At 48.2% G+C, this 13,101-nt stretch overlaps 1 protein-coding gene across 1 annotated transcript in view; it reads right to left on the reverse strand.

The window, feature by feature from the left end:
• Positions 1-12,161, reverse strand: part of BCL2 (BCL2 apoptosis regulator) — a 90,952-nt gene extending 78,791 nt beyond the window's left edge. The window contains exon 1 of the mRNA XM_082303704.1: positions 11,564-12,161. Within this exon, the coding sequence (XP_082159830.1) occupies positions 11,564-12,157 (594 nt within the window). The 5' untranslated portion in view covers positions 12,158-12,161. The remainder of the gene's footprint in view (positions 1-11,563) is intronic.
• Between the last annotated feature and the right edge of the window lie 940 nt (positions 12,162-13,101).

Below are 13,101 nucleotides of genomic sequence, written 5' to 3' on the forward strand. Positions count from 1 at the left end.
CATTTTCTTCTGAGAACTGGCAAAATAAGAAGGCTGACTTTCTTACGGAGCCAGAGGTAAAACTAGTCATGGCAAAATTATTTAATATCTAACTAATCACCCAGCCCTCATTGCTTCAAGGCAGAGTTTTGGGAACCCAGACCATTTAGCTATACCGAAGAGCTCTCGTCAAACCAGCCTGGTAGGGACCCTGATCACAGGAAACTTATTTTAGCGGGACCCTCAGTCTCTCCAAGGTGCTGGTGACAGTGACCTTTCACGATGAGGAGTTGCTCTCAACAGAAGGATCTCAACTACAGAGACAAGGGACGCCTGCACACAGTGTTTCTCCATCACACTTAGAGCCTTATGTATAAAGAACAGCCAGTAACACCAAGCTGCCACAGTTCCAGTCATTTTTTTTTTGTTGAGAGGAGCTTCTTTAAGGATCAAAGCATCCTCAAAACCAAACAAGCTGGCTGTCCATCCCTTCCAAGGGAACAGGTAGTTTATTCCAGCTGTCAGCAACTGCAAACCAAACAGCTCCTCTCCCACTGTCAGTTTTAGCTCTAGGCCAGTTATTAAAATTAAACAGTTTTGTTTGTGAGAATGATGTATTTGTGTCTGCAAGGGGGAGAGAAGGGAGCAGAGAGGGGGAAGAAAGAGAGCAAGTTTTCTAAAACAAACCCTAAGCCCGTTTACGCAGCCTAACAGCATGCCAGTGCTGCCTCTTCCTTCAGCCCATTGAACTGCCGCAGAAGTCCCAGCCTGCGGGGCGTGCTACCATGCCCCAAACATCCTTCTCGCTGGGCTGGGGAAAAGAAAATGAAATAATAAAAAAAAAAAGGAAAAAAAACCCCAATTGCTTGCAAAACAAAGACACTATTCCCTTGTGAAACAATCAACTTCAACAGCTATGAAAAAAGGTATGAAGAGACACCTTGACAGGTTTCCCCACCACTCGGCTGGAGAGCGAAGCGGGGAGCTCCCCCTCTCCTGGTCCTAAAGCACCAGGGAGGCTCAGCAGCTCGCCCCTGGGGCTGAGGCACGGCTTCACTGCCCAAAGTTGAACAGGACCAATTTCTAGAAAGCCGCTGTGGTCCTGCTGGGACACTACCTCCCCTGGCCCACGCAGGCACTGTCGGAGGGATGTCTGTAGCACCCTGGGCCAGGTTCCCCTCACAGCGAGGACGCCTAGGGAAGCTGAGGAGCACTCTCAAGGCAAAACCCAAGGCAGCCTCGCTCCAGTTTTCCACCGCTGCACAGATGTGCCCAACCATCCACTACAACCAAGGCTTTGTATGACACTTTATAGATCCCTTTTTGGATCTGCCCACATGCTCACTGCTATATGAGGCTGGATACCGCTGTTTTTAGCGTCCGCACTGGAAAAAAAACAAAACTATTGACTCCAACCGGGCAAGGATTTCACACATTCAGCCCAGAGCCAAATACACGAATTTTCTACTGCAAGAATTTTTTGCAGACAGCCGTGAGCTACTGCAGAAGCCTGAACAGACTCCAGGCTGGCTCATTTACTTGCAGCCTATGATTGCCACCTGACATTTCAAGCAACTGGTTTTATTTCCTCCGTTGCCGGTGAATCCCGCTGCCACACTCCAGCCCCGCAAGGAGGAAGGCCTTTCCCTCGCCCAGGCTTCACGGCAGCACTGCTATTTATTGCAGATCCAGGCAACAGAGAAAGGAACAGGTCAAGCTGGAACCTGAAAATAACATGGGCGTTAGGCCTCCTTCTCGGTTATATTCGGGACCTTTTGCATCCAGCAGCAGACTGGGGATTAGACATTTAGACAGCGTGATTTACTGTGATTTGCCAGATGACTTCAGGAGAGGGGCTTTGGATACGTCTAACCTGAACTAAAATTTGCAGACACTTGGAGCACAATGTAGGATTTGCTTCTGTTATGAACGAGGGAGTTTTTACCTCCGTTTTTTTAATGTCATTTTTTACTTGAGCTGTGCATACCTTCTTGAGAAGTTCAACAGATTTTACTAATCTACAACACTGACTATCTTATTCTGCTAATGGAAATGCCAACTCATTTACTACCGTATTTGAATTTGTCTTTGAATTATTTGAAATTCTTTTTTCTCTAGAAAAAAAGATTAGAAATAGGGTCCTCTACTACATATTATAATACACGGTCTGAACGTCTGACGAATATTCTTAAGAAAGGAGTTCTTTCCTTTAGAGACAAAGCTGGCAATAGTTATTCCATCGCAGAAGACACGCTGCAGAACTGACCCATACCGCAGAGGAGGCATTTCACCGGCCTCCCGTCCAAGGTCCTGTCCCGACTTTCCAGTGACTCACTCAAGTCCCTCCAGAGCCCACAGCAGGAATTTTGTCTCCTACGCCTCAGTTCAGCAATATAGTTAAAACTAACTTCAATCTCATGGTCAAGCCCGAAGGCTCGATCACTACTGACTCTTTTTTTAATGTTTTTAAATTGCTATTTCTGCCTGTATCTGGACACTTAATGAAGCTTGTGAATGGAAGCAAAAGAATACACGTCCACGAAGATACTTCTTACAGGTGCATGTAATGCAGCTTATTGCTCCTTCCCCTGAAGTGCCACAGACAGCTTTTACATATGGTGGGAATGGAAAAGGAAGGACAATTTCCTTCTTGAAACACCCCCCGAACTGTGCTGACACATAAAGGAAAACACTAACATTGTCAGTTGCCATTTCTCACACTGCTCACCCTTTTCCTAAATAAAAACTAGAAATCAACACCTGAAACTGATCTGTTTAATCTGTTTCCATCACAAGCATTGCTAAACACACCCAAACAGCGGAGCTGAAAAAGTTTGAGCCTGATTTCCATTTAACTTTTTCTTTCTTTCTTCTACCTCCTCTCTCCACTCATATCTCACCCCCAGGTAGTTTCATAATCTGACTCACTTTGCTCTTTCCCAGTCTAGCGAGCTCCAGCAATGACAAAACGTAATGCTACAGATTTGAATTTTATTCTAAGCCCCAAATTACCACGACGGACATTTTGTTCAATATTTTACCTTGTATGACTTCTTTTTTTTAACTGAAAAACATCAGCCCAGCTCATGATAGCATGGTGGGCAACAACACATTTCCCAGACCTGGTCTGCTGCATAGCTAGCAAGAACACCGATTTCATAGCTGGGTTAACTGAAAAAGAGCGATATTAATGATTTGCCCCATATCCTATCGTGTACTCAGTACTAGAGCCAAGAAGAGGAAGTTAAGTTTTGACTCTCAGTTGCTTTCTTCAACAACTGCGCGACAGCCTCTTTCAATCACCATGTGGGAAAAACGGTGCATTTTCTTTTTGATTGTACCTGGCCCATGTACATAAATTACTCACTGAAGTACCCCGAAACCCACTGAGTTGCCCTTTCAATCAACAAAATGGAATCATCTTTTTTATGCTTCAATAAAATAAAATAGCAATAAAATGATGTATGCACTGATGTATGCTGACCATTTCTTTTAACTACACGTGACAATTCATAACAGACCTTCAGTCAGGGCAGGAGTAAATTCAGTGATGTAGGTGCTCTTAGCAACAGAACAAGCACATTTACAATTACCTTTACAAAACACATGCAGAAGTAAGGAGTTTTCCCCGGATGGATGAGACCAGCAGTGCATCCATCCCAGCATCCCCAGGCACCGACCAGCACCAGGTGCTCTGGGGGAGAAGCAATGTAATAGATAATTTCGAAATAGCATTCCCCAGAGAAAGGTCCACCCTCGGCACCTGGTGATCTCACTGCAGCAGCTGATGTTAAATTTACCCCAAGGTGTATGACTGCCCTTCCAAGCAATTTTATTTGAACATAAGTATAGACGTTTTCCTTACCCTTATAAATACCTAAGCCTTTCCTGAATGCAACTTAGTACTTCCACTCACAGCTCTCCGATGAAAACAGCTCCCAAAGGTTAACCATGCGTTGCAGAAAAGGCTGTTTTTCACTATTAGTTGAAAACCTGTGGCTTTTTCATTTGATCTTATTTTTCTTGCCGCATATACAAAGTAAACATAACTACAATTGTGCAATTAAGTGCCTTTTCCTGTTCCTATTGAAGTCAATGGCGACACCTTCTAAAATCAGATTTGTTTTCTTACTCATTAACTGTAAAATCCAGAAACCCGCAAGGAACTTCCCAGCGAGGGGGATTTAGCAAAGTCTATCGATATGCAATAATTATGGCAGCAAACTAACTTTTGGATAAAATAACAGAAAATAAATTCCAGCCTTTTAGATGCATTTGGAAAAGTTATCCAGTTTCATAGTCTTTCAGGAGCCAAAAAAAAAAGACAAAAAAAGAAAAAAAAAGAAAAAAAGCTATCAGATTGTTAATGAGACTGAAAGCCAGAGTAAAATAAAAATCCCTCAAATCTGTCATCGGCATTCGTGTTTGCCAAGAAGGCCTGGATGTTATCCTGCTGGGGAAGAGAAGATTTACGGCACCGCACACCTTCATCCCTCCTATTACTATATATGAAATGGAAAATAAAACAGGCCAGTCCTGCCCTCAGAGATAATCAGTATTTTGCTGCCACCGAGTAACAAGTGTTATTATTATTACTAAATCAGCAGGTACGGGAGCAGTGATGAGGTGTTCATAAATAAATTATTTTAAAAAAACCAACAAACCAAACAGGGCCGGGCTCCACCCTCCCAAGGACGTGAAGGAAAATAAAACAGGCCAGGGAGGGAGGTGGGAAGGGCTGGACCCTGCGCACGCCGCGGCCGATGGCCAGGCTGCAGCACCCAGAACCGCGGCCGATGCCCAATGCCTGGCGCCAGCAGCGGTGATGGAAAGGGACGGTCAGAAAGGCCTGCAGAAAAACGAGGACCGCCAGCCCTCCGTGAAGCAGAAAAACAAAACAGGCAAAGAACCAGACACCCGCCAAATACAAGCGTGCGTGCCATGGGAGCAGGGAGCGTGCCTGGCCAGCACGCCATGGGGTGCACGGCTGCGCGCTCACCCCTGCCCAGCCGCACCCTTCACCGTAACCCCCATCACTAAAAGGGATGGAAATGCAGTAACCAAAAAATAAAAATTCACTTTGCCACAGGAGAGCTGTTATTTAACCAGACCTATCGTGCTGTTTTTTAGCTACGGCTGCTCAACTGCCAAGGCTGCTGACCCAGTTTGCGGCTGCCCAGACCCCAGGCTGGGAGCGAGCACCCGCTGCCCCACCGGCAGCCCCGGGGTAGGGCTGCAGTGCTAAAACAGCACGGGCTAGCCCAGCAAGGCGGCTGCAGAGTGAGAGGGAAAGCAGGAACACAGCAAGATTGCTGGCAGCTCGCGTTAGCGAGCAGAGCGGCGTACAGAGAGCTGCCACTTCAGCCAGTCCTGCCCCAAGCCCCGGGCCTGGCATCCCTTGGCGGCGATGGCGGAGCACGAGGCTGGCTCGCCGGTGCGCCAGGCACAAGCCATCACGCGAGACCAAAACCACAGCGGAGGTTTCAGAGTGACACCCAAGCGCTGCTCCCGTTTCGACATCCACCTCCCTCCACTATCCCAGGTCCAACCCACTGAAAGATGACCCTCTCGTCAAGGACGTCTGCATCGGGCACAAGGGCTTAATGTTTGCTGGCGACGCAGTACAAAGTTCCCGTGCTCCCTTCGGAAGCCCGGGCCCTGGTATCTGGCCGCTGAGAAAACGCTTCTGCTCCACATGCAATTTCACACATCATTGCATAGGTCTTGTGATTCTCCTGCTAGAGCTGTGCTTTGCCATCGGAGAACCGCTTGTGCCTTGGCAGAAAAATTCAACTGGATTTTCTTCGTGGATTACCGACTCAGAATTTCAAGCTACATACTCGAAAAACTAAGCTACTTACTGCCCAGCAGAGCTCACGCAGCAGCTTGAGAGAGGCCTGTGTTAATGAAGGCACAGAACTAACTTCTTTCTCAATATTGAAAGTAAAGTAAAACTTTTTAATAGGATTGCTGTTTGAACTTTATGGTTCTTTGCAAGATCAAGGCAAATGACATCATCTCCATAACCGAGACCCCTGGTTCTGAAAGTTTAAAGGTCACGGTCAATACATATATTTAAATTAAAAAAAAAAAAAAGAAAAGAGAGAAAAGATAAGACGAGACTTCTGAGAAAATACGCAACCTAACGTTGTTGCAAGTTACAGAGAAAGCTATTATAAATGAAAGGGACTAGAGAACCACAATCATTTTCTCTTTCTGCCCCAGCTCTTCCACTCCTTGCTTCGGCACAGATCCTCCGCAGAACGAATTTCTCGCTCTTCAGCAACAGCAAAAAGAAAAATATTTTGATAATATTTTGAGAATTCGATTATAAACCCACAAAGCCACAAAAACTGGCAAAGGACCTAGAAGGTGTAACACTTGAAACTGCCAATTCATTTATTTAACTGAGTGGATTTCAGATAGTTTCCTTTTACCAGTCAAACAGTGACTTGGGGTTAGCCCCGCTGGGGATTGAGTCGTTACAAGGCCGCATGTCACCGCCAAAAAAAAAAACTCAAAGCGCCTCTGCTCCAGCACGGGGCATCCAGCTCCAAGCAAGGCACCATCCCGTGCCGGACGAGCAAGAAGCTTTTGCTTGGGACTTGCAAGAGAAGCAACGTGCTGCCCAGGCGGGTGCCTGGCTGAGCTGCTGGGAGGGCAGCTCCAGAGCCCGAAAGGGGAGATTTCGGTCGGCGCCTCACACGCGAGCACGGGAAGGCCCCTGCGTCACACCCACATCCACGACCGCTAGCGCTGTCCCAGAGACAGATGCATCTGCTGTCCCTCACCTAGATGAGGGGGCTATGGACCACTGCGAGGCACAGCGACTCGCCACGCCTCCTTTCCAAGGCGTGCCACCGAGCAAAGAGAATTAATGATTTACTAGGCAAAAAAAAAAAAAAAAAAAAAAAAAGAAAAAGAAAAAAAAGAGGAAGCTCAGTGATTAGGGCAGTCAACCCAGTAGAAGGGAAACCTGGGGTCTAGTTGCTGGTCCAAGAAGCATTTATTCATTTGGCTGTCAACAGCCACCTGAGAAAACACATCAGAGAGCAGGAATTAGAGACCCCGGTTCTCCCTCCTCCACCAAATGAAATCTCACCCCTGCAGAAGGAGGAGGAGCCCTGTTGCCAAAGGGGAGGACACCTCCGCAAAACCAGCAGCCATCTGGCAGGCGAAGCCTCCTGAGATGTCAGAGATGCGGGTGTATACCCCCCCTGCCAGGCTGGAGAAGGTCTCGTAGGCAACCCTCCCATTATCGTGGGAGAGGCCTTAACCAAGGAGCTGCCAGGAAACGCGGGGGCTTCTGCCCGGTGGCATTTCTGCGTGAGGATGGCACGTGAGTGACAGCGGCTGGGCCAGAGGACGCCTGCCGGCTTCGGGACATGGAGGTTCTTGGGAACGATGTCCCCCACCGCATGCTGAGCGGCTCCCTTCTCTCAAGGCAGGAGCAGCTCCTGGCTGGCTTGGGCGAGAAGCCAGGGGCTTCTGCCACCGTTCTGGCTAGGCAGGCACTCAGAGGATGCAAGGGCTTACGTTCCACCTACGGTCCACTTCAGACATCTAAATCCTTCCCCACATCTGGCCTTAATTCTCGAACAGAATAAAGCACCACAATAGAAGAACAGAATCGGATGAAAACACACGACCGTCACATTCCTGGTTCAAATGTAAATATTGTAATTTAAAATGATGCTTTCTTGGCTGAATTTTCAACATGATGCTGCTTCTCCCACCTGGGCTTCTTTACATTCTTTACATCAAAAACGTACTCATCTACACACATACGATGGTGCCTGTGTCTCCTTCTGTAGCTCTCATGCTCCCGCTTTTTCTTGAACAGCTCGGGGAGGAAGCCATATGTTGGACTAGAAGCGCCCAGAGCTGAGCATGGCTCCCACGTACGTTAGGTTGTGGGCTCAAAGCGGGAACCCATCACTGCAAGACAAGCACAGTTATCTCCCCCGCACCGGCTGCATCACTTCAATGCTCCCTATGTCAAAGTCAAAAGTCGCCAAGTGCGACAGCCCGCTGCCAAGCCAGTCCTTCTGCAGCTCAAACACCAGGCTCTAAAAAACGAAATGAAGCCATTAAGCTGTCAATCAGAAAGCATACATTATACCAAGTACCATGAAATTGCAGAGATGAACTGGTTCTCCTCTTATTTCTTTTGTAACACAATTAAGATGTTATCAGGCCAAAGTACAATATTGCGGTATCCTGGCCTATGTGAAAATCTTCGAGAGCTGCATTTATTTGCCACCAGAACCACAAGCTAATAATACAGCCTCCATGCAGGCAGTCCCCATCTGTTGCTTTTTCTAAGTTTCAAACAAACCCATGATGCTGTGTATTGTAAGGGTATTAACAATCGCCAGACACCATTAACAGCGATGTCTAGTGCCTACGATTTATACTTCACCAGCTATATCCCCTTCCAACCTGCCCTTCGATACACTGCTTTTCCTTGCAATACAAACAATTCATGTCCTGAAAAGACATTGTCAACTTATAAAACCGATAGAAAAGAAAGATAAATAAGAAAGACATTCCAACCGAACTTCAGGCCTGAGTGTAGGACAATAGACTCAAAGCACGATGCTGTCCAACTTACTCACTGTGTAACATACGCTCATGACTAACTCCAATGCTCTCTTCTCTACTACTACACAGCCTCTAATAAACTCACCGCTCCGCAACACACCGGGGAGCTGCAACGTGACGGAGGAGAAGGCTACAACAGCCGGTGCTCCCACTTGTTGCAGGAACCCGCGTGACAGGGAGATCTTGCACGCAGCTGTGCTGAGGTCCCACAAAGCATCACCGCCTACAAGGTGATCAGCTACTTCGCAAGAGCCATTTATGATGCTTTAATAAGGTCATACCTTAATAAGGGGTATGGTACAAGCGCCAAGCTGAAGACCGAGTGCATATATTAATGTATGCTTTTCCATTGACAGATCCTGAAAGCTAGAAAAAGAAAAAAAGAAAAATCCACTGCCCCATGCCATCCTTCATTTCGTCTGTCTGAAGAGAGGATCCTAAAAGCTGTGTTTGCAACTTCATGTTAGTCTTTTCTCTTTGTAACCAGCTAGAAGGTTTTGCCTGTGTTTAATAATCCCACGGCTCAAAGGTAGCAGCCATTTACCAGACAGACAGGCAAAAGCCACCCTGGGGTAATATTTTGCACATCTTCTTCCATGTGTACATTACAAATAACATGCGGCAGTAAATGGCATCACATGCATCTAAACTCTGGAGTTTTTGTTTATAGGAAACCTCAATAAACAACTAAATGGCTATCGATTAGCAGCATCTTTTCCTTTTAAAGGCAGTCAGTTTTCATGGTCTGAGTTTCTTGCATTTCTAACCGTCGAGAAACAGCTCCAGCACTCGCTTCATATGGCCAATCACGCTTGGTAACACCTGTCTTTTCACATTCTCGGTTTTATTCATTATTTGTGTTTCTCTTTACACAATACACCCGCAAGACAATACATCTCCAGCATGCTTACGGATTTGATCCAAAGCTGACTGGAGTCAACAGAATGACTTCACTGGCTCTGGAGCGAACCGAGGGCCCCAGCTCCGCAAACGGGCTTCCAGCCTGAGGAGGGACTTACGCACAAGTTAGGCATCCCAGCCCAGAAGTGCAATCGCAAAATCCCTAACCCTTTAGCTGCTCGTCTTTTAACCAGCCGTGGTCTCCAAAAGCCTGAACTGTTTGCAGATTTTTTCCCCCCAGTTATCTGTTTTGTGAAAACAAACAAACAAACAAAAAACCACTGACAAACCCTCTCTAGTGATCCATGAAACAGAAGATCAGGGGATAGGTCTCCCTCTCCTAAGTGTGGTCCCAACTGCTAAGCGCTGGAGTCATTTTATGTGTGTGTGTGTGTGTGTGTATGTGTATGTGTGTGCATCTGTATACGTATGCATATTTGTATATACATATATATGTATACAAATACACAGACACACACATGCACGCACACACATTTTTTGCTCCCCCTTCTGACCCCGTGAATCTTGAATTTTTTTTCTTCTTGGTGGAAGCATGACTTGGAGCCAGGGATGCGCAGCACTCCTCTGGGAGGTGCGCAACGTGGATTCCTGCTGAGAAAAGGGCCCCAAAGCCTTACTCCCTCCGTTAAGGCAGCACGTGGGTGTCCTCTGGATCCCCAGGCACATATACCCTTTAGCCAGGTGTGCAGCAGGAGGCAGGCAGCATCTCCACCTTTTAACAGAGACGGTCAATGCGGGCAGCACGTTACTGAGCCTAACGCTGACTTCGCAGGAGACCCAGTGCTGAGAATCTAATGTGGTAACGCTTCACAAACATTAGGCTTGCAAACCATGTTAACTGGGAAACATCCACTGTACTTTACAATCCTTTACACACGCCTCTTAAAGGTGTGCTGTGTAACTGAGTCAGCTCTCTGCCTGCATTTCACAGGGGACCGGACCTGAAATTGCCGGTCTCTTACCTAGCCAACCTCCATTTCTTTCTAGGTGATTTACGCCAGCTCTCAGCCCATATGTAAAGTTTCTTCTTCGGTATAACTCCTACTGTTTCTTCCCCCAATGCATTAATATCATAAGCTTGACACGTACAACAGGTTTGGTTTGCGGGAGAGCGGCTGGGACCACATTTTGTTACAGTATATCAATTAATACAGGAAAAAAGGAAAGAGATACCCTTCCAATTTCAATGTGGTTATTTATTTTGGAAAGAGAGAGGGAGAAAAAGCAAAGGCTTTTGATTTACTACCAGTGTAAAAGCTGTCCATTTTCCACAAATGGAATTCGTCCCTCTCTGGATGATGCTGAAGCCAGCCCCGGCCAGAGGTGATTTCTACCCCAGTAACACAGTCACCCATTAGGTCACAACAAATACTCATTTTCCAGAACAATCCCACGAAGACGGCTCCTGGCACCTTTGTTTCATCTCGAGACAAAGACAGACTTTTCACACTAGACGTATCCTATACCGTGAAACCCCGTTGCCACCGCAGCTGTAGGCGCTGGCACCGACGAACACCTGCTCGCCTGTAGCGCGGGGCTCCCGTGCTCCTGCCTGGCGCCTCGCCCCTGAGGGGCAGGGGCGCCCGCACCCACGCGGTCCCTGTTGCCCCCTGCCCCGTTCTCCCTGCCCCTGCGCCGCTGCCCTGCCGCGACGTGCCTGTCCCTGCCAGCCGGCCGGGCGCCTCTGCCGCCCCTTCCTACCCTGCTGCGGGACCCTGCCTTGGCCGGGGCTGCTGCTGCCAGCAGGCGAGGGTCAACGGAGGCAGGAGAGCGGAGACTGCCAATGAAGAGGATACCTCGCTCATCCTTTTCGCTCCCGAGCTGTAGCTGCTCCCCCCATCCCAAACTGCTCCGCTGGAACCCCGCAACGAGTTGAAACTCGACAGCTGGCAAAAGGCCTACGCTGCTTCGGCACAGGCCAGCGCAGCCGCCCCCCAGGCAAACCTTCTGCTCCCCGCACCGCGAGCGCAACCCGCCGGGCGCTGCCCCTGCCGCCCCCCGGAGCCCCACCAGCTGCGGGCCAGAGGCGGGAGAGGGAACAAGGGATCGGGGGACGTACCCAGCCTCCGTTGTCCTGGATCCAGTTGTGCAGGTGCCGGTTCAGGTACTCGGTCATCCAGGCGGCGATGCTGTCCACGAGGGAAGACATCTCCCGGTTGACGCTCTCCACGCACATCACACCGCCGAACTCGAAGAAGGCCACGATCCTGCCCCAGTTAACCCCGTCTCGGAAGAGCTCCTCCACCACCGCCACGAAGCGGCCCCTGGCCGTGAAGGGCGTCAGGTGCAGCTGGCCGGACATTTGTGCAAAGTCCCTCTGGTAGCGGCGGGAGAACTCGTCCCCCGCCTGGCGCAGGGCGAGGTGGACGACCTGGGGCGCGGGGAGCAGCCCCTCGGCCGGGGGCGCGTGGCTAGCAGCAGCCGAGCCGGGGGGCTCGGGGTGCGGAGACACCAGCCCAGTGTGATCAGAGGAAGTCCCAGCAGCAGCAGCAGCAGCAGCAACCGCAGCAGCAGCAGGAGGAGAGAGACCTGGAGGCAGGGGTGCCCTGCCCTCGCCGGCAGCCCAGTCGTATCCCCTCTGCGAGAGTTTATAGTGGATGTACTTCAGCACTATCTCCCGGTTATCGTAGCCTCTTCTCCCCGGATGAGCCATAATTCCCAAGAGGAAGCAGCAAGAGGAAGGGAGAGAGGAAGAAGAGGAGCAGGATGAACCCAAAAAAGTAAAGCAGCCAATAATAATAAAATTAATAACACCAAAAATTATAATCCAGTTACTGTTTCGGGCACGGTTTCATTCATGGTGGTGTGGGGGAGTTCTCAAGGTCTCGGAGGTACTTTTGTCTTCTCAGTGTTTCCTCCTTGGTTTGAGATGCACGGTATAAATAGGGATTAAAATGCTGTAAATACTTTACTTCCAGGTGCACATTTATTACTTATTATAAATTTACTTTAGGACCGTTTCCTCCTCGGTGTTGAAATACATCTTAAAAAATATTATACCGATTCAAAATCAGGTGCATTTTCCCCTAGGTGCTGAACTACCACGGACACGCAGGAGCGGACGAACACACACCGTAAAAACTGCAATTCAATACGATTTGCTAAACAGCCTTGGGTGAACGTTAATCCAACGCACCTTAAGCTAGAAACCTCGACACTGCTTTTTTTTTTTTTCTTGTTAAGTTACACAAACTAAATTTCCTCTGTAAAGTACTTACTTGGACTATAAATATGTTCCTCTGTCAAGTTTCCTCTAAAAAAAAAAATAGCAACAGCAAAACCCAAACATCACAAGTCTTCAGAAACGTTAAGTTCTGGCCGCTTTGATGCTTCAAGTCACCAAGGGGACGGGAAAGGGACAAAAAAAAAAAAAAACCAAAAAATCTCTACGACTTCAAATGTTTTTTCCCAGACTCCTGTTTAACAGACATCTCCAAAGATGTGTCAAAGCTCAGAAAATCCCGCCTCGCAGCCCGGGAAGGCGAACAACCCCAAAGAGACGGAAAATCCTGGAGACCAGATGAACCACATTTGAATCCAAGCTCTCGCAGAAGTGCTCCGTTTTTCCCTCCAGTGCAACGTACAGACATAGGCATT

The sequence above is a fragment of the Platalea leucorodia genome (assembly GCF_965183815.1).
Source record: "Platalea leucorodia genome assembly, chromosome: 1".
NCBI lineage: Eukaryota > Metazoa > Chordata > Aves > Pelecaniformes > Threskiornithidae > Platalea > Platalea leucorodia.